At 42.8% G+C, this 22,232-nt stretch overlaps 1 protein-coding gene across 1 annotated transcript in view; it reads left to right on the plus strand.

Annotated features, from left to right (window-relative positions):
- Nucleotides 1-22,232, plus strand: part of LOC137438314 (uncharacterized) — a 195,799-nt gene that overhangs the window by 90,467 nt on the left and 83,100 nt on the right. The window contains exons 6-8 of the mRNA XM_078766986.1: nt 7,709-7,833; nt 8,118-8,253; nt 17,625-17,705. Coding sequence (XP_078623112.1) covers nt 7,709-7,833; nt 8,118-8,253; nt 17,625-17,705 — 342 coding nt within the window. The remainder of the gene's footprint in view (nt 1-7,708; nt 7,834-8,117; nt 8,254-17,624; nt 17,706-22,232) is intronic.

The following is a 22,232-nucleotide window of genomic DNA, read 5'->3' on the forward strand; positions in this document are numbered from 1 at the left end:
TTCTTCATTTTGCCCTATTTTCTGCATCTCCCCTTGTTAACCCCCTTGCCCGCATTTCTTCTTCGACCATCTTTAGCCAAGTCTTTCTCAGTCTTCCCCGTCCTCTACTGCCTTCTACATTCATTTCCATCACTCTTCTCAACCAGTCACTTTCATCCTTCCTCAACACATGACCAAACCATCTCAAACTGTTTCTCTTCACAGCATCAATCACAGGCTCTATTCCCATCATCTTTCGCAATTCATCATTTGTCTTCCTCTCTCTCAATGATACTCCACACATCCACTGAACCATTCGCATGTCCACCCTTTCCAGCCTTCGTTGCTGCTCTACGTTCATTACCCATGTCTCGCTCCCATAAATCATGACACTTCTCACACATGCAGCACACACCTTTCCCTTCAGCTTCAACGACACTCCCCTCCTCGTCAGCACGCCACTCAGTTCCTGAATCTTCTTCCATGCACATCTCACTCCAGCAACCGTTGCCGAGTCTGATCCACCTTCTCCATTCAGCATGTCTCCGAGGTAACAAAATGTTTTCACACCTTCCAGCTTCACTCCATCTCCAATATCCAACTCAACATTTCCTCCATCTGCAGCTCCCTCTGTGCACACCTTACACTTGAATGTAGCTGCCACACTGGTTAATGACCCTCTCAAACCACTACATTTTTGATGAACCCACTCAGCGCACATTGTACATTGAATGGAATTCACTCTGACACCCTTCCTGCACACAGCACACGGCCACTTCCCAGTTCTTTCCACCTCACCACATGCTTTACCACTTGCCATCACCTTCGTTTTTCCGATATTCACCTTCAGACCTTTTGTCTCCATACATTCCTTCCACTTGTTCATCTTTTCCTTCAGGCCATCCATACTTTCTGCAATCAACACCAGATCATCTACATACAACAACTCCCACGGTAATCCCTCCTTTACATTCCGAGCCAGCACCTCCATCACAGCTTCAAATAGTAGTGGACTTAGTACCGACCCCTGATGCACTCCCAACTTCACCTCAAACTCACCACTGTTCCCGGCCTTCGTCCTTACAGCTGTGCACGCTCTTTTGTACATTGCCATCACTACTCTGATCAACCATTCCTCCACTCCTAATTTCCTCAATGCCCATGTCACTACTTCACGTGGAACCCTATCGAATGCTTTCTCCAGATCAACAAACCCAAGAAACAACTTCTTCCTCTTCTCCATGTACTTCTCCTGCAACTGCCTCACAATAAAAAACGCGTTGGTCGTTCCTCTTCCTGGCATAAATCCAAACTGCATTTCGTCAATCTTCACTTTCTTCCTTATCCTCCTCTCCAATACCCTTTCCAATACCTTCATTCCATGCTCCAATAACTTTATCGCTCGATACGAGCCACAGTCCAGAGGGTCACCTTTCCCCTTGTATAGAGGGACGAGGGTACTCATTTCCCAAACCACTGGAATGCGGCCTTCTTTCACCACCAGATTGCAGATCTCTGTCTCTGCATACACTTGCATACATTACATGTCTCTTACATTACATTACATTACTCTCTGCATACATTACAAGCCTTGCAGGAGATATTTTAACTGGAATACTTGTGATGAGCGTGGGACATTCCACGAGCAATTGATGAATACAGAATATAATTCCATTGAGTCAAGTAGGTCACATATAGACTTAGAAAACTACAGAGTTGAAAACACCACAAATAAACAGAATGAATCATCTTCTTTTTTTCTTTTCTTTATGACTGCTTCTACAGCAGGTAGCCCCCATGAAAGGCTGAATGTAAAGGACTGGTGAGTTAATGAGTTTGTCAATACGGGACTTTCAAAATGATGAATAAATGCTCAATGAGGCCTTTTGCGCATGTGCTCTGCTCGCTGGGAACTCTAATATGCCATTGCTTGCAGGAAGTCCAATTCAAATATTCCTTTCAACATAATTTCCAGCATTTAGACAAAAGATTGGAAATTTCAAAAATGGTTAACAATAATTGTTCTGTTCCTGAATGCAAATCGGACTCACGGAAATATAGAAATGAGAAATATCCGTGGATGAGAGATGTCAGGTTCATACCATTTGCTGTTAGTACAATTGCTAGCATAGTCCGGTGAAATAACACAAATACACGCGCACACACACACACGGTCGCTTCTCCTTTCACCAATAGATGCAAAAATATAGTATAGTTTATCTTGTGGCCCTGGAACCAAACATATATATATATATATATATATATATATATATATATATATATATATATATATATATATATATATATATATATATATATATATATATATATATATATATATATACATATATATATATGTTTGCTTCGACCTGTGGTTTTGACTTGCTCTGCTCATAGTTCAATAATGGCTCCCAAACGCAAGACCAGTGCCGGAGATGCGTCGAATACCAAGAGGCAGAATAAAGTGATGTGCCTGAGCCAGAAAGTGGAACTTTCCAGAAGTGATGTGCCTGACCCAGAAAGTGGAATGAGAGGAGAGAGTGCGGCCTCTGTTGGCAGGCATTATGTTGTCAACGAATCCACCGTTCGCTACATACGGAAGAAGGAGAAGGCCATTCGTGAGAAAGCTTCAGCGAGCACTGTATCAAATACGAAGGTGGTCACCCATGTACGGAATGTCCACATGGAAAGGATGGAGAAGACTCTCAGAATACGGATCGAGGACAACACGCAGATCAGGGACTTCATACTGAAAACCATGATGCTGAACTGTGTTCCGCGAAATCACAGTTTCCCCCCCCCCCCCCCCCCCCCTCTATTCGCGGCCAAGTTCCGCGAATTCGCGGTTTTTCAAGGGCACAAAAAAAAATTCACAAGCCGCTAGCTTGACACATTAAAACCAATCTTTTACCAGCCATGTAAAAAGCAGGTGGCCGTATTCAAAAAAACATCTTATACAAGCCGTGAGCATGACCTGCATTTTCATGGCTTTCGCGGGCACGAATTTTAGCCACACTATAAGCCACCTTCGCTGGATATCCCTCCAGATGTGTAAATAAGTCAACTCGTGAATTATACAATGCAAACGCTTCATTAAATCGATTACAGTTTGCAATTTACGGTAAAGCATCATCAGAGATGTTACACAATGAAAACGCTTCTGGGGATGTTCCATCAGCGACTAAAACATGTCATCCTCCGTGAATTATAGAATGCAAATGATTCATTAAATCTATTATTGAAATTAGCAGATATGCTCGATGCGGCATCAACCGATAACATCCCCCACAAATAATGGGCAGGTACCCACAATGCTAGCAATCATACATATAAATACAGATTGTGTCCTCCATCTCCATCATTGTTCTCGTCCCTTTGCTTCGACCTGTGGTTTTGACTTGCTCTGCGCATAGTTCAATAATGGCTCCCAAACGCAAGACCAGTGCCGGAGATGCGTCGACTACCAAGAGACAGAATAAAGTGATGAGCTTGAGCCAGAAAGTGGAACTTTCCAGAAGTGATGTGCCTGACCCAGAAAGTGGAATGAGAGGAGAGAGTGCGGTCTCTGTTGGCAGGCATTATGTTGTCAACGAATCCACCGTTCGCTACATATGGAAGAAGGAGAAGGCCATTCGTGAGAAAGCTTCAGCGAGCACTGTATCAAATACGAAGGTGGTCACCCATGTACGGAATGTCCACATGGAAAGGATGGAGAAGACTCTCAGAATATGGATTGCGGACAACACGCAGACGAGGGACTTCATACTGAAAACCATGATGCTGAACCATTCCCTAACTAAACCCGCTCATCGAGGAAGAGTTGGACGCCATTCCAAAGGTTTCCAAGGAGGCGGAGGCGGGTAGTAATGAGGAAGAGGAGTAGGGTCCAATCTCACAGTCCAGTTCCTGGGCGAGTTGCTGCAGGACACGCGGGCGATTGTCGACAGGGTGCAAGACGCTGACCCACTCGTGGAGAAGTGCCTCAAGTTCAAGAGGGCCTTGGATGATGCGCTGCTCCCGTACAAAGAGCTGCATCAAAATATTGGGCAATGTGTCAGGCAGCTCCCCATCATCCATTTCTTCAGCCCTGCTCCCTCCACCTCAAGATCACCAGCACCTTCTGCAGCGTTTTTCTCAGCGTCCTCACCAGCATTCTCACCAGCGTCCTCACCTTCTCCTACCTCTCCTGGCTCTCCCTTAGTGCACGATTTTACTGCACCATCATTTGGGTCGCTCTCAAAGCTGTAGGATTTTTTGGGATTTTAATTCATCATCATCATCACAATCATCATCATCATTTGAAAGTTGCTTGTGTTTGTAAAATAAAAATTTTAAACAGTACATGATGGTGTTGTGATTTTTTTACTTTCAGGGTACAGTATGGTGAAGCACTTTAAATAAACTGTAAGCGCATTCCTTCAATAAATTGGAAATGGTACCTGGTTTTTTTTTTTTTTGTAAGCATTTTTTGTGAAACTGTAATCATGTGCATTTGCGGTCAAAAACGTTTTAAACTTAAAAAATTATCCTCTATGAATCGGGGACCGCAGGGAACCTATAACGTATCCTCCTCTTCCCCATTGAAACAATACCGCGGCATACATTCACGGAATTTCATTGACCTTTGCGGATTTTCATCGACCTTCACGGATATTCGACCTCCGCGGATTATCGCCTCCATTCGCGGGGTTTATCTTGCCATTTCCGGGACTTTCATTGACCATCGCGGATTATGGTCGACATTGTCGGGATTTGCATCACCATTCGCAGATTTTGCCTCGCCGTTCACGGTTGGGTCCTCTCTATTCGCGGATTTTCATGATTCAGGAACCTATCCCCCTTTTTTCCATTGAAACAATGCCCCGCTAATCGCGGATTTTCCAGGAGTGTATCCCCAGCGAATAGCGGGGTCTGACGATGTACGCATGTGTATATATATATATATATACATACATATATATACATACATACATACATACATACATACATATATATATATATATATATATATATATATATATATATATATATATATATATATACTGTCATCCCTCGCTATATCGCGCTTCACTTTTCGCGGCTTTGGTACATCGTGGGTTTTTCTCGCTAGTATATGTAAAATTATATATCGGATTTTTCATTATATCGCGGGATTCTGCGGCCTATAGGTATTTTTATTTTTTTAGATTTTCATTATTTTTGCGGTAAAATAAGCATTTTCTAGCGCACTTTATACTTTATACGCGAAACACCCTGCAGCACCTGGTCGAGGCTATGGACTCGGACGAAAACTTCTCGCTGAAGGCGTACTGGCGTGAGTACACCATTGCAACGTGTCTGCAAAATATTCAGATGGCCATAAAGGAGATGAAGACAGAAACTTTGAATGCCTGCTGGAAAAAATTGTGGCCAGAAGTAGTCCATGATTACGTGTACAAGGGTTTCTCTCCTGACGAAGTCCACCACTCTGCAGTAGATAAGGCAGTGAAGCTGGCAAAATTAGTAGGAGGAGATGGCTTCAACGATATGACTCCCAATGACGTTGAGGAGCTGCTCGAGACCCACTCAGATCCGTTAACGGACGAAGACCTGGCGGAGATGACGAAGTCAGCAAGTGAGGAAGAAGAAGAGGAAGAAGAGGGTCCAGGGGATGAAGAAGAAGAAGGCCTATCACTGGAACGCCTCGCAACCCTAGTGAGAATGGCAAAATAACTTAAGGAAAGGGCTGAAGAATGGGACCCCCAGATGATTCGTTCGTTGAAGTTCAGAAATGTAATCGACGGAGGCATTGAAGTCTATAAAAACCTCCTCGCCCAGAAGAAAAGGCAGCGCCAGCAACTGCCCATCACTATGTTCCTCAACCGAAAAAAGAAAGAAGACACGCCTACGTCTTCAGCACGAAAAGAAGTTCCGGACGACGACGAAGATACTGCACCCCCTGACGAGGCGCCTGCTGAAGTGGCACCTTCAGAAGAGCTGTAATGCTCTTCTTTGCTGTGCAGTACAGTAAAAACTATTATTGATATACTTACCCAGTATCTATTACAGTATTTTCAAATATACTGTACAGCTATATATACACGTACAAATATTTTTCTAATACGTAAGGATGGGTCTCAAAAGTGTGTTTAAGGGTGTAGAAAGGGTTTATAAGAGCGTGGGAAAGGTTTATAAGAGTATGGGGAGGGTTTTTAAAGGCTTAAAATATATTAAAATCAATGATTTTAAACCTGCCCTGTGCATTGACAAGCCCCAGATGAGACCTTCCCATTGGTTTTATGAAGCGCGAAGGTTTGGGTAGAATGCGCCTTCGAGCCTTTTTGCTGGCCCACATGGTCGGGAGTTTTTGCAATATGGGCGGAATGCAAGATATCAAATTTTTAATGAGCTGATCTGGAATTTCTCCCATTATTTAATTGTACAGAACGATGCCCCTTTCTCGCAGGTATGTTTCCAAGTATTTTCAGGTTCTTTAAAAGTGATGTGAGCCGTTTCATGCTACAATCCTTATCTGGCACATATGATGGGCGTCCAGGCCGCCCCGATGGACTTCATTACTCGGGGTTTCTGCGCATGTGCGCCGATCAATCTGGGGTGGATTATGTCATTTTGAAAGTCACGTATTGACTGAGGATAAGGGGGATTGTGCAGAAAGTGAATGAATGGAGATGAGCAGACTGCTTACACTTAGGAAAATGAAAATGGTGCAGTACAGGCAAGTTTGGTCATCGCTTGTGTTTGACTTTGCCAAGTTTACAAGTTACAGATATCAGGGAACTTTTAGAAAATATGCGAACAAATAGACAACCTATGAAACTGCTTTTGTGTTGAGAAAAAAAAATGTTGATAATGCACTAGGAATTAGAATTGGATTCTATAGCAGGAACATAAAGTGATGGCAAAAAGGAGGTACTTTGAATAAATGGCATGATGAAGAATGTTCCCTTGTAGCCATTGTTATTGTCAACTGAATTCAAAATGTAAACTGCAAATATAATCTGTTAGCAATCTGAAAAAAGATGAACAATGTCGTTGCATATGACAGACAAATCTCTCCCTGGAAAGGGAACCTGTTGGTTCAGTTAATGCATCAACCTTGTTCCTTCTTCTTGAGACTGGTTAGTAGATTACATTTGTAGTCAGTGTGCCTTCTCAGTTCCGTGGGCCAAATTTGCTGCATGGCAATTATGGCTATAAGTGAACATTCTTCATCATGCTGCATCCATTTTATGAAAGGAACTCCTTTTTTTTACCGAAACTAATCTTGCAAGTACTCTACGTCTGGAATAGAAGATAGGACTGACTCATTGCTATGCTAGAATTATGCAATAATCTTATCTTTTATTGTGCGCAAAGATCTGCTGCTGGATCCTGATATGCCTAGTTTTCTCATGCTTGGTGACCATCTTGATAGTTGATGAATTAAAAATTGATTTGGAGATTTGTAAATTATTTTGCCTATCTCTGTTTGTGTTGTCTATCTTTAGATTTGTGCTGTGTAGAGCTTGAGGTAACTTTTTCCCCCCACCAGTTGTCTGCCCCAGGATTTCTTTGACTTTCTCTTCTCCTTCCTCCTTTGTGTTTGTTTGTCGTTGTCCTGTTATATTTCTCACTCTTTATTCATCACCACTCTACTTGTCTTGTCTCATTTTGCTCATCCTACTTCAGCCATGCTTCAGCGTGTGTGGCACACAGTGTGTGGGCGTGTGTGTGTGCATGCATGGTGCAGCTGACAGTCCCATTGAGGAGTTTAGTCCGACACCTGCGTTCCCAGCTCTGCAATACCTGGAGTCTGTGGATGACAGTGGAGTTGCAGCCAAGTCTGGGCTCAAGACTGGGGACTTCCTCATAGAGGTGACGAGAAACTCTTGCCTTACCATTGCTTGCAGATGCTTACTCTAGTACTTACCATCGTTCAACTTTGTAGACTTCTTTATGAAGTGTAATGTTATTTTCTGGTTATGTTTACCCTGCTTCAACAACTTTCACGAATGTCTGGTCATACAAGTTCTCGGGCCTAAATGTTGTTAGAATCTATTCATGTGAGGCAGTGAGCATGATCAAAGAAAGTCATCAAGTTGGTTAAAGCTAAACCTTTCATTGGGAGGTTATGTGTTGCTTTTGGCTGACCCTTACAGGTAAATGGAGACAACGTGGTGAAGTGTGGCCATAAGCATGTGGTTTCACTTATACGTCAAGGTGGAAACACCTTGGTGTTGAAGGTGGTGTCTGTGAGTCGACGTCCAGAAAAAGAGGACACATGTCGCAAGAGAGGTAATGGGGAAGAATTAAATGTATGTTATGCATAAAAATTTATTAAAATGCATTTTATCAAATACAAGACGATAATCGTCGTAATGAACAAAGTTTAGAGGGTCACTGGAACTTAGTTTGGATTTTCACATACAATTACAAGGAACTTTGGTACAGGAAGAGGCTATTTGACCCATCATGCCTGTTGATGAATCATGCCATCACTCGACATCATTTGTCATCAATATTTGGCCCATCATGCCATCACTCGACACCCACCAACCACAGAAACCATCACCTATCCACACACAAGTTACCTTCAAGTCCTGCCAACATCCCTGAACCTCTATCTTCAATGCATCTAGGAACCTATGTAATTCCAGTTTAAAGATATCAACTCTTTCTGCTGCCTGCACTACCTTTCTAGGGAGACCATTCCATGCATTAACTACCGTATTTCTTGGCATATAAGTCAATACTTTTATCCCCGGAAGTCCAGGCCTCGACTTGTAATCAAATTATCGATGGTTTAAGTTTAAGACATTGAATTGCATAAATGAAAAAAAACTTTGTAAAGTGTGACATTTTCTGAAATATATTATATAGTTGTTAATTTAAAACACTACAGCACATTTCCGCTCAATGTTGTGGATGTGTTCCTAGAAAATATGACGTTAAGCAAAATGACGTAAAGCAGATGAGATATTCCCATGGACATAATATTATAATGGGAAGATGAGTTCCTAGTGCACATTTTCCTCGGAGACAAATATTAAACAAATCAATAGAACCACCTTTAGAGGCCATTTTTCCCCGCAGAGCAGGGGTTGGCCTTTTTCGGGCACCATGGTCCCCTTTTTTGAAGCAATGTTTTATGGCCGGATGCCCTTCCTGCCGCCAACCTTGTTCGTCTCCTCTTGCGACACACAGGGAATTACCAGTGAACTGGTACTCAATTTGCCGACCTCGGAAGGATGACAGGCTGAGTCAGCCGCGTTGGCGTTAATTCAGCGATCGACCAGGATTCGAACCCAGGATCCTAGGATCCCAAGCTGGCACCCTAACCGCTAAGCCAACACCAGTCTTTAAACAAATCAATAAAGAACACAAATTAAATACACAAATGGGCAATTAAATGAACAGTCATGGGTACTCGCCAAAAAAAATGCAGGTTTTTTTTTTTTATCACACACGGTGAGTCTGCCTTCTCTATTTGAGTCGACATTCTGATAGGGCCGATGCTTTGTGGGGCGGAAAAGGCATGGGTGTGGGGGGTTATAGGGAGGGAGAAGTAGGCCTTTGTGTTTTGGAAGGATTGCACGAATAATTTGTGGGATTGGAAGGCAAATCAAAGGTAAGAAAGGAGCAATACGTCGCCTGATCGGAATTTCAGGTGAGTCGCGTGGTGAATCTGGAATTGAGAAATCTCCGATCAAGCGGGCAGCGGCAAATCCGGAGTGGAGAAGTTGTCATCGAGGTGCCTTGAGTTGGCGGGATCAGAGCGCCGGGGAAATGTGAATATTTGTACGAAGACGAACACTGTGTTGAGAAAACCAAAAGGCTAATTCCGGCTGCATAGCTTGGTGCACAAACATGGAGTGCTTGTATTACAATACGTGTCAGGTGTTAACTGTTTATATTTATTAACGAGTAGTGAACTGCAACAAAATGTAATGCGCAATAAAACAGTACTAATAATGATTCTGTAGCTTGTTTTAAGTATTGTATCTCCATATGATAACAAACAAGCTGAAAAACTATTTACATTCCTAATTTATCCGAAAGGTCGTCCCACAAAGTAATTCAAATAATACGCATAAAACAGCTCATTGATATTCATGACCCTGGACGTACCATAGCTTGCGATGCCTTATGAGTGCCAGGAAGGAATAACACCTACATTGTCCTGACTGTCAGTTTTGCTAACTACCGTAGTTTGATCTAGCTTCTTCTTATATCGACTTATCGATGAATGACGGAAAGAAAAGTGGGAAAATTTGCCAAATTGACTTATATTTCACATTGTCTTATGCGCCAAAAAATACGGTACTCTCTGACTGAAAGTCCCTTGCTTTATGACTTCTTTACTCTCAGGCTATGGCCCCTGGTCCTATCACTGTCCATTTTGCTGAAAAACTCTTCTGCACTTGTTTTCTCTATACCCTTAATTATCTTAAACATCTCTTTTCATATCCCCTCGTAACCGCCTCCTTTCTAATGTGTAAAGTCCTGTCTCCTTCAGCCACTTCTCATAGCTGAGTCTAGCTCGGCCCAGAAACAATCTTGTAGCTTCATGCTGAACCCTCTCCATGGCAGCTATGTCCTTCCTCAGATGTGGTGACCAAAACCATATACGGTACAATATTCGAAATTAAGCCTCACTAAATTCCTGTACAATGTTAAACAACCTCTTTTGATTTATAATTGACCCCCTACAGATACAACCTGAAACTCTATTAGCTCTACCTATAGCCACCTGGCATCATTTGACATCACCTCTTTCCTCCCCTCCCCCTGATCCCATCCACAGTTCCATGTAAACGTTAAATGTTATCTTTATTTTAAACTGCGTCTGCCAATATTTTTCCCAATCCATTAAAGTACAGTATCTAAGCTTTCCTGAATCTGACCCTCTCCCCTCTCCCCAACCCTCTCTGCTATCTACCTTACCTCCAAACTTTGTGTCATCTTCAAATTTATAAAGACGACTCTTAACCCTCCTGGGACTGACTCAGCTGTTATGAATAAATAATAATGGTCCCAGTACTGATCTCCGAGGTACCCCATTGCTTACATCCTCCCAGCCAGACATCCTCCCATTTACAACCACTCCAAACTGCATCTTATCAATTAAGCCAGTTTCCAAAGCAGTTGGTTACCCTATCAGCCATTCCACTAGTCCTCCCCTTAGCTAACAGCCTTCTATATGGTACCTAATCAAATGCCTTTTTAAAGTCTCGATATATAAATACTACATCCAATGCTCTTTCCTCAATTGTCATTCACATACTTGAATTTAATTGTACACTGCGTAAGTATTGGATAGACAAGAAGACCACTTATTTTGTATCTTCACATAGGGCTGCCAAAGCAGTTTCCTAGGCTATTGGGCACAATCCTGGATGGGTTGCCACTCCTACGCAGGATACTCGAATGGCTTATTCTTCCCAGTAAGCTGGTACTCATTTTGCCAACCTCGGAAGGATGATAGGCTGAGTCAACCAACCCGAAGTTAATTCAACGGCATGACAGGGGCTTTAACTCAGGATTCTCATATGTCAAGCCAGCCACCTCAACCGTTATGCCAACACCAGGCTTCAAGTATTGTATAACCTTGGAGCATTGATACTGGTTTAGAAGATGCAGCCAGTAAAAATGGCTGCTGTTAATAGAGTAAGCTTTGTGATAGCCTTTGCAGGATGTCGACTCAAATAGAGGGGACAGACTCACCATCTGCGAATTAAAATAAAAATCAAAGATGCTTTCTTGTTCTGCAAATATTTTTCTCTTTTGCTGACAATTACTGTGGCATGTGGACGTGTATTGTCAGCCCAGATATGCTGCCCTCGGTATAGTAATTTGATGAGCAATTATAATGCCTTTTTAATAAATTCAATGTACAGTTGTGGCCAAAAATATTGGCACCCTTGCACTTTTTTCAAATAACTCCCAATTTTCTCTAAAAGTAAGTTAAAATTGACAAAAGTATTTCGTCTCCACAATTCTTTGTTTCCTTGTTAATATTACAGAACCTTTGTTTTTGATTCAGAACTTAATATATCCTTTTAAATCAGAAAATAAACAGAAATGGCATTGACAAAATTATTGACACACAAGACCTAATATTTGACAGCACAGCCTTTGGACAAAATAACTGCAGTCAAGCGCTTTTTATAGCCATGAATGAGCTTCCTTCACCTCTCTACTGGCGGTTTGGGCCACTCTTCTTGTGCAAGCTGCTCCAGTTCTCCCAGATTTGAAGGATGCCTTCAACCAACTGCTGTTTTCAGATCTCCACACAGGTGTTCAATGGGATTTAGATCTGGACTCATTGCTGGCCACTTCAGAACAGTCCAGCATTTTGTCTTGAACCATTCCTGGGTGCTTTTTGAAGTGTGTTTGGGGTCATTGTCCTGCTGCAAAACCCATGACCTTCGACGGAGACCCAGCTTTCTGACACAGGGTTGAACATTGTGCTCCAAAATGCCTTGGTAATCTCCTGATTTCATGATTCCATGCACACATTCAAGGCACCGAGTGCCAGAGGCAGCACAGCAACCCCGAAACATCACTGAACCTCCTCAATGTTTGACTGTAGGGAAAGTGTTCTTTTGTTTGAAGGCTTAATTTTGTTTTCTGTAAACATAGAGATGATGTGCTTTACCAAAAAGCCCTAAGTTGGTCTCATCTGTCCACATGACATTCTCCCAGAATACGTTTGGCTTGTTCAGGTGAATTTTGGAAAACTTCAGTCGGGCTTTCTCAGCAGTGGGTTCCTCCTGGGTTTCCTACCATAGAACCCCCTTTCATTGAGCTTGCGATGGATGGTGCAAGTTGAAACTGTCGTACCTTGTTTCAGAAGGTCAGCTTGAATCTGTTTGGCAGTTGATCGAGGTGCTTTCTCTACCATTCGAACAATCTTTCGCTGCAATCTTCGATCAAGTTTTCTCTTGCGACTACGTCCAGGGAGGTTGGCTACAGTGCCACGGGCCTTAAACTTCCTGATAACATTGCTTACGGTGGACACAGGAACATTAACGTCTCTGGAGATGAGGTTGTAGCGTTGAGATTGCTGGCTACAATATTGTTTCTGACCTCCTCAGACAATTCTCTGGTTTTCTTTATTTTCTCCATGGTCATTGCGGTATGCACAGTGACACAAAACAGCACAATGACTCATTTTCTCCATTCAAACTGATTGAATGAGTGATTTTTATATTGCAGCACTTGCAACTCACCACAGGTGAGTTCAATTCCGAAGTAAAGGAGAATCACCTGCTTGAAATCTAATTATTTCTAACAACTTCTAAAAGGTGCCAATAATTTTGTCCGTGCCATTTTAGGATTTCTGTGTGGAATAAGCTAAGATTTAGTAATGTTTTCATCTTTTTTTGTTTTGTTCCACTGCAAACCAAAGAAATACAAATGTGCACACCAAAATATTTTTTCATTTCAACAATTTTCTGGAAGAAATGGTGTATTATTTGAAAAAGGTGCAAGGGTACCAATATTTTTTGCCACGACTGTATACTAGCAAAGAACCCATCTTTACGGACGAGTTAATTCACCCACTTTTCTGATTTATGACTTTCAATACAGGCTCTCACCAGATGGTAGTGTATGCACGCACACGCACATCAAGTAGTGTATGCAACATTATCGTACACGCACAGCAAGTAGTGTATGCAACATTATCGTACCGCTGATTTTGATCAAGTACCAACAACATGCCTGAAGACGGAAGTAGTCATCAATGTCAGAAACACGGGTCTTTTCCAAGACCGGCATTGGCTGTTATATCTGCTAACGTTGAATGGTTCTCTCTTGCTAAACAAAACATGCTTGCCACATTATGCAATGAGCTGCAGTGCGATGTCCTCTGCCTGCAGGAGATACATAGAGGAAGTGTGAACAACTGCCCAAAAATACCAAGAATGGTCCTGGCTATTGAAAGACCTCATCGACAATATGGTCGTGCTATATTTGTTAGAACTGGTTCAGTTGTTGAAGCCACTTCTAAAACAGAGGAGGATAACATCGAAATCCGAACTAAAGAGCTGAGCAAAGTAGTAGTGACCTCAGTGTACAAGCCACCTGGCACAGATTTCATTTTCTCTAACCCTGTACCCACCTTCACAGAAAACCATACATCATTATTGGAGATTTCAATAGCCACAGTACCCAATGAGGGTTCAAGGAGTCAAACAACGATGGAGAAGCAGTCGAAGAATGGATGGACGCTAACCAGCTTAGTCTCATCCACGATCCCAAACTGCCAGCCTCCTTCCACAGTGCCCGCTGGAAAAGTAGTTATAACCCAGACCTTGCCATTGTCAGCAACGACATCGCTGGCCTCTGCAAGAAGTTTGTCACAGACCCAATACCACAGACACAACACCATCCTATTGGTATTCAGGTAAATGCAGCAGTGTTACCAACCGTCGTACCATTCAAAAGGCGCTTCAACTTCAAGAAGGCCGATTGGAACGGTTTCACACGAGCACTTGACCGCAAGGTTAAACGCTTTAAACCACTACCTTTGCACTACAACTTGTTTGCAAAAGCTGTCCAGAAAACAGCCAGAACGAGGCTCCCCGGAGGTTGCAGAGTACACTACATCCCTGGTCTCACCAAGGGGAATGCTGAACTCTATTGGGAGGGAGTATGTCTCAATGTTTGAATCTGACCCCTTTTCAGAGGAAACAATATCTACCGGTGAGAGGGTGATGTTAAGTATCTCTCAAGAGCGTCAAAACACCTGGAACACCTTGATAGAGACAACAGATCTTTCAAAAAACAGCAAGAAGACATGGTCTCTCATATGCAAACTTGGAGGTGATCCCAAGAAAGCTGCCCAACATCCAAACGTGTCTGCTAACCAAGTTGCACACCAGTTGCTCCTACAGTGCATTCAGAAAGTATTCAGACCCCTTCACCTCTTTCACATTTTATTATGTTGCAGCCTTACACTGAAATCGTTTAAATTCATTTTTTCCCTCATCAATCTACACTCAATACCCAATAATGACAAAGAGAAAACAGGATTTTAGAAAGTTTTGCAAATTTATTAAAAAGAAAAAACTGAAATATCACATTGACATAAATATTCATACCCTTTGCTATAACACTTGAAATTTAGCTCAGGTGCCTCCCATTTATCTTGATCATCTTTGAGATGTTTCTACACCTTGGTTGGAGTCCACCTGTGGCAAATTCAATTGCTTGGACATGATATGGAAAGGCACACACCTGTCTAAATAAGGTCTCACAGCTGACAATGCATTTCAGAGCAAAAACCAAGCCATGAGGTCGAAGGAACTGCCTGCAGAGCTCAGAGACAGGATTGTGTCGAGGCACAGATTTGGGGAAGCCTACGAAAAAAATTCTGCTGCATTGAAGGTTCCCAAGAGCACAGTGGCCTCCATAATTCTTAAATGGAAGAAGTTTGGAACAACCAGGACTCTTCCTAGAACTGGCCGCCTGGCCAAACTGAGCAATTGGGGGAGAAGGGCCTTGTTAATAGAGGTGACCAAGAACCCGATGGTCACTCTGGCTGAGCTCCAGAGATCCTGTGTGGAGATGGGAGAAACTTCCAGAAGGACAACCATCACTGCAACACTCCACTGATCGGGGCTTTATGGCAGAGTGGCCGGACGGCTGATGACTGCTGATGACTCCACTCGGCAGTCACTGTAATATGGCAGCTGATGACTCCACTCTCTGCCGCTCCATTCCTCATCCCTCAGATTGGCAATCTGCATCCTCCTCTCTCTCTGCAGACCTGGACAAAATCGCAGACTGGTGAAACAGGTGGAACATGTCTTTCAATCCTGACAAATCTCACACTCTTACTATGTCTCTCCGAAAAGACCGACTGGACAACCCTCCGAAAACCTTGATCACTTTCTCAACAATCCTCTCCAATAAGTTCTGTCACTCAAGCTTTTGGGTCTCACTATCTGCCATGATCTTTCCTGGGAAAACTACATCTCCAAGCTGGTCTCCAAAGCCAGTCGCCGACTGGGCATCCTCCATCGTGCGAAGTCCTTCCTCGGCACACCTGAGCTCCTCACCACATACAAGGCTTTCATCCGCAGCTCAATGGAATACTGCTCTCCCCTCTGGGCCGCTCCTGCCTCACACCTAGCTTGGCTTCACGCTGTTGAAACCAAAGCGTTCAGAATCATTGGAATCTCCCGCGATGAAACTAACTCCGAGGGCCTTTCATTCACCTACCGACCTCTACCGACCTACTCGACTAGATAGTCTTCTACCGACTCCTATCCGGCCTTGCGCCCCCAGCTCTATCTGTGCTCTGTCCCCCAAATATTCCTTCAGGCCACACAAGATCTGCCAGCAACCCTCTTCTGGTGAAATTGCCAAAATCAAGACTCTCTACTCACCTTAACGCTTTCATGCCTCTTTACTCCCACCTCTGGAACAAACTCCCTCACTCCAGGTCTTTAAAACAGCTGTTCACCACCATCTCTTATCTTTCCCCATCCAAAAGCTTGATCTTCTCTACCCCTGTTAATCCCCAGGTCCACTTTTCTGAAATTCCGACTTCTTTCCTGGAAGTCCTAGCAGTGTCCATGTGTTTTATACCTCTCCCACTTCCCCCCCCCTACCCCCCCCCTTCTCATTCCTCCTCCCCCCCCCCAGCCCTCTCCCTCCCACAGATGTCCCTGTTCTCGGCTGTTGTACTTGTGTGCTTCCTTCTCTCTCCCCATCTTGTCTCCCGCTCCCTTTATTGTATGTTTTGTGTATCCATTTGTTTTTGTTTTTTTGTGATTAATGTTAGCTCTTACACGAGCCTCGATCTTGTATCCAAAAAAAAAGGAAAAAGATAACCTGATCGAAAACGTGCTAAAACACAACGCTGTAAACTGAAGTACCAGAGTTGATTTAAAGACCTGAAAGCAGTACCCTAGTCACGTGTATTTACCATCTCTCTTGCATTGATAATTTGAGCAGGCTGTGATTCTCTAAACACCATGTCCTGTATCTGTTCTGATGGCTCACAACTGCAACTGCTCTCCAAAACTGTAACTGTGCAACTTCACAACTGCTCACAACTGTAATGTATTGCCATTACAGTACACATCACCTTGACAAACAAACATACAGACAAGCCTTGATAAAGCCTTACAAGATATCGGATGATCTGATTATATTCATGTGATACTTAAAAAATAGGATGATTCTTATACATACTGTATATTTGGTGTCATGGTGGTGTTATATTACTTGTATCAAAATGGTGGTGTTTTGAGCTCCTCTCCCACCTTCGTCCCCCATCCTTCTCCCCTTTCCTCTTCTTTTCCCCCATACATTCTTCTTTAATCCCTGTTTTTCCTGACCACCTTTTTCTTTTCCCAATTTTATTTGTTATAATCACCCACTCCCTCCATCCACTGCTCAAAATGAACATGTTACTGATTTAACTTATCCTCTTTCCTTTATCATGCTTTCATTCACTCTCGCTTCTCGTTTTTATTCACCCCTCCAGATTTCTTCTACCTTTCCCTTTTTTTCTTCCTTTCTTCCTTACCTTTCCTTTCTTTTTCTCAAATTTTCCTCCAGGTTTTCTCACATCTACAAGAATATGGCCCATTACTGTAAATACTTTCTTCTTAATCTGAAACTTAAATTGCTTCTAAATATCTCCTCAGCTCCCATGGCACCGAGGAAGAGCCACAGTGCGACGGTATCATTCCGCTCACGCTCGATGACCTCCGACCTGGAGGAAGTAGGTGAGGGTAACTCCACAAGTCACTTTACGTGTACAAGTATCAGTGTCTACCATGTTGATCGTGTTATTGGCTTTACTTGTGTAAATTGTCATAATACTTTCTGATTTAAGCATTTTGTTATGCCCTACATGACACAGATAGAGTCGAATTAACCAAATGATGAGAAATATAGTTTCCTCCTTTGTTTTGAGCTTGTGCCCCCCTTACACCTGGCACAATGTGAATGAATATGAATGATCGTTTTAAGGCCATTTTCCCCGCTAGAGCGGGGGTTAGCCTTGCGGGCCCCGTGACAATCATGGTTCCCTGTTTGATGCAATGTTTTTATGGCCGGATGCTCTTCCTGCCGCCAACCCTTGGTCACGCTCTTACGATGCGCAGGGATACGGTGTACCTATTCTAAACCGGGGTACACACCGTGATCATTCATCCCAGCAAGCTGGTCCTCAATTTGCCGACCTCGGAAGGACGACAGGCTGAGTCAACCCCCCTGGCGTTAATTCTGCGATCGACCGGGATTCGAACCCAGGATCCTAGGATCCCAAGCCGGCACCCTAACCGCTAAGCCAACACCAGGCTACCTGGCACAATGTGTTTGTCCTATTCTATATACAGTAGTACCTCGCTCAGTGCTACCCGTAGAATGCTGATTCGTTATAAAGCTCTTTGTCCTGAATAAACTTTTTACTAAAAAAAAAAGAAAAAAGAGGAACATCCACAACACACAGCAGCGTTCGCCAAGTAAATGCACCTGCCACCATTGTTTGTATGCACACGCTCTGAGTTATTCAGGTGGAAGTGGGTTGTGCGCAGTGGCATAGTTAGGGTTTGTGGCACCCGGGGCCAAAAGTCAATACTAGCGCCCCACAGGCACTGGCATAATCAGGAATTTCTATTGGAGGGAGGGGTGGGGAATATAAAAGAGCCACAAGTTTCCCCAGCGGGGTTCAGCAGCAGATCAAAGCTCCCCTACTCTTACTGAAGAACATCGTGGGATCTTTAACTTCCACCATTTAATCCCGGCACATGGGACACCCAGTTTTTGTCATTATCTCACCCAACCTGTCCACCAAATTTCGTCCGAATCCATCCACAAATTTTTAAGATAACCTGTTCACAGACAGACAGGCAAACAGACAGGGATGAAAACATGACAGGGACAAAACATCCGAGAGACTACACACATTGATGAATCACCCCGACTGTGAAACGATGGGATGACAGTTTAGACTTTAGATGTTGCTTGGTTCGGGATTCAAACCCAGGCTAGACAGCTTAGGGGCAAGAGTGCATATGTCGAGGCCATTCTGCCAGCCCAGCACACTTGCTAAATAAAACCTTTACCATGTTTACCCTTCTGTCCAGTCCCCTCAAGTGCCAGTGCCTTCTTTGCTTTTTCCCTCTTACAAGCCTGTCCTCACTCATGATGGATCCTACGTCATGACATACTTTGTATGTGCATGCAGGCAGAGATTAAGAAAACTATACCATGAAAGAGAGAAAACAATGAAGGTTACAAGTGACTTCTTAGCAATAAAAAATCTAAATTTCAAATCAAGGGAGGCGCAAAGCCTGTATGGCCAACCGAGCTTTAACTCTGAGGCGTATACCCAAACGATGGTGGTGTTAACTCTTGCACGCACGAGGGTAGTGGAGGGCAGCGAGGTCTTACCGGTACAGTCTCCCTTTATATGGGATCATTTCTCTGAATGCAACTTTAACGTGGGGACTGAAAATTCGTTTCTCGGCTTCTACTGGACGAAATCGGCTAAAAGTTTCAGAAGTAAATGCTTTGTACATCGAGGTATTATGTTCCAAATTTCAGCAACGTTCGTTTCCGCATTCTTGAGTCTTATTAAGAAAACCCTCAAATTCACGTTGGTGTCTGTCCGTCCGTCCGTCCGCCCAAAATGTGTTGGCGCTCATAACTCAAAGGCTATACATTGAAACTAGCTGAAACTTGAAATACACATCGGCCAATACGTCTAATTAATGGCTTTCAAAACAAATTCCACCTAAGTGTCATAGTTTTTGCTATAAAATGATATGATATATATACAGTGCATTCAGAAAGTATTCAGACCCCTTCACTTTTTTCACATTTTGTTATGTTGCAGCCTTATGCTGAAATCGTTTAAATTCATTTTTTCCCTCATCAATCTACACTCAATACCCCATAATGACAAAGAGAAAACAGGATTTTAGAAAGTTTTGCAAATTTATTAAAAATAAAAAACAGAAATATCACATTTACGTAAGTATTCAGACCCTTTGCTATGACACTTGAAATTTAGCTCAGGTGCCTCCCATTTCTCTTGATCATCTTTGAGATGTTTCTACACCTTGATTGGAGTCCACCTGTGGTAAATTCAATTGATTGGACATTATTTGGAAAGGCACACACCTGTCTACATAAGGTCTCACAGCTGACAATGCATATCAGAGCAAAAACCAAGCAATGAGGTCGAAGGAACTGCCTGCAGAGCTCAGAGACAGGATTGTGTCGAGGCACAGATTTGGGGAAGCCTACAAAACAATCTATGCTGCATTGAAGGTTCCCAAGAACACAGTGGCATCCATAATTCTTAAATGGAAGAAGTTTGGAACAACCAGGACTCTTCCTAGAGCTGGCCGCCCAGCCAAACTGAGCAATCAGGGGACAAAGGCCTTGGTAATAGAGGTGACCAAGAACCCGAAGGTCACTCTGGCTGAGCTCCAGAGATCCTGTGTGGAGATGGGAGAAACTTCCAGAAGGACAACCATCACTGCAACACTCCACCGATCTGGGATTTATGGCAGAGTGGCCAGACGGAAGCCTCTCCTCAGTGAAAGACACATGAAAGCCCACAGAATCCTGTTTCTCACAGTCTGAGAGTCCTTTTGGTGCTTTTTTGCAAACTCCAAGCGGGCTTTCAAGTGGGCCACTGTGCTCTTGGGAAACTTCAATGCAGCAAAAAAAAAAAATTCGTGATGCATTGTACACACCATCACCATGGTACACACCATGTGCTTTGCCAATTTGATTCATACAGCTGCATGAAGAAGTAAATGTATTTTAACCGATATATGTAGGGTGCCCCTTTATATGAACATTTCTAGAGCATTACTTGGTTCCTCCTAATAACACAAGGGTAGTCTAGCATGCACACGAGATTTTTTGAATGTCTCTTATTTTCTATTGTTTGGCATTGTCTACAAGCTATGGAATGTCCCTTCTTTTCTATACTTTGCCACATGGCACATATTTAGTACTAAATTACCTTTCAGAGTGTGTAGAATCAGAATTCTACGCAAAAAAAACCCAGAAAAATATGTTAAAGTATTAAAACATTGAATATTCAGCATATATGTACATTTGGATTTATTTGGTTACCATGGCAATGGTGTACAATGTTTAAAGCATTGCTATTTCTACACCATTTTGAGCAAAAAGTTCAATTTCTTCCCTCCCAATCTGAAGCTGATACTACTACCTGCAATTGGAGGGATCCAACACCAACATCTGGGCTATTTATAGCATGTGTATAGCTCACAACAAAAATGCATTCAGTACATGTGCTTTGTCTATGGGGAAATTGTGTACAGTGCGTCACCAAATTGTGTACAGCGCATCGCCAAATTGTGTACAGCGCGTCACCAAATTGTGTACAGTGCATCGCCAAATTGTGTACACTGCATCACCAAATTGTGGACAGTGCATCGCCAAATTGTGGATGGTGCATTGTGAAATTGTGTACAGTGCTTTGCCAAATTGTGTACAATGCATCACCAAATTGTGTACAATGCATCACCAAACTCTGGACAGTGCATCGCCAAATTGTGGATGGTGCATTGTGAAAGTGTGTACAGTGCTTTGCCAAATTGTGTACAATGCATCACCAAATTGTGGAGAGTGCATCGCCAAATTGTGGATGGTGCATTGTGAAATTGTGTACAGTGCATCACCAAATTGTGTACAATGCATCACCAAATTGTGTACAGTGCATCACCAAATTGGGGAGAGTGCATCGCCAAATTGTGGATGGTGCATTGTGAAATTGTGTACAGTGCATCACCAAATTGTGTACAATGCATTACCAAATTGTGTACAATGCATCACCAAATTGTGTACAGTGCATCACCAAATTGTGAAGAGTGCATCGCCAAATTGTGGATGGTGCATTGTGAAATTGTGTACAGTGCATCACCAAATTGTGTACAATGCATTACCAAATTGTGTACAATGCATCACCAAATTGTGTACAGTGCATCACCAAATTGGGGAGAGTGCTCGCCAAATTGTGGATGGTGCATTGTGAAATTGTGTACAGTGCATCACCAAATTGTGTACAATGCATTGTGAAATTGTGTACAATGCATCACCAAATTGTGTACAATGCATCACCAAATTGTGTACAGTGCATCACCAAATTGTGTACAATACAGCACCAAATTGTGTACAGTGCATCACGAGATTGTTTGAATCATTAAAAAAAAAATCATAATTGACATGTTTCTTTTGGAAGCACATGTGACTGCACACTCATA

Source organism: Myxine glutinosa, chromosome 13 (assembly GCF_964187855.1).
Source record: "Myxine glutinosa chromosome 13, kmMyxGlut1.1, whole genome shotgun sequence".
Lineage (NCBI taxonomy): Eukaryota > Metazoa > Chordata > Myxini > Myxiniformes > Myxinidae > Myxine > Myxine glutinosa.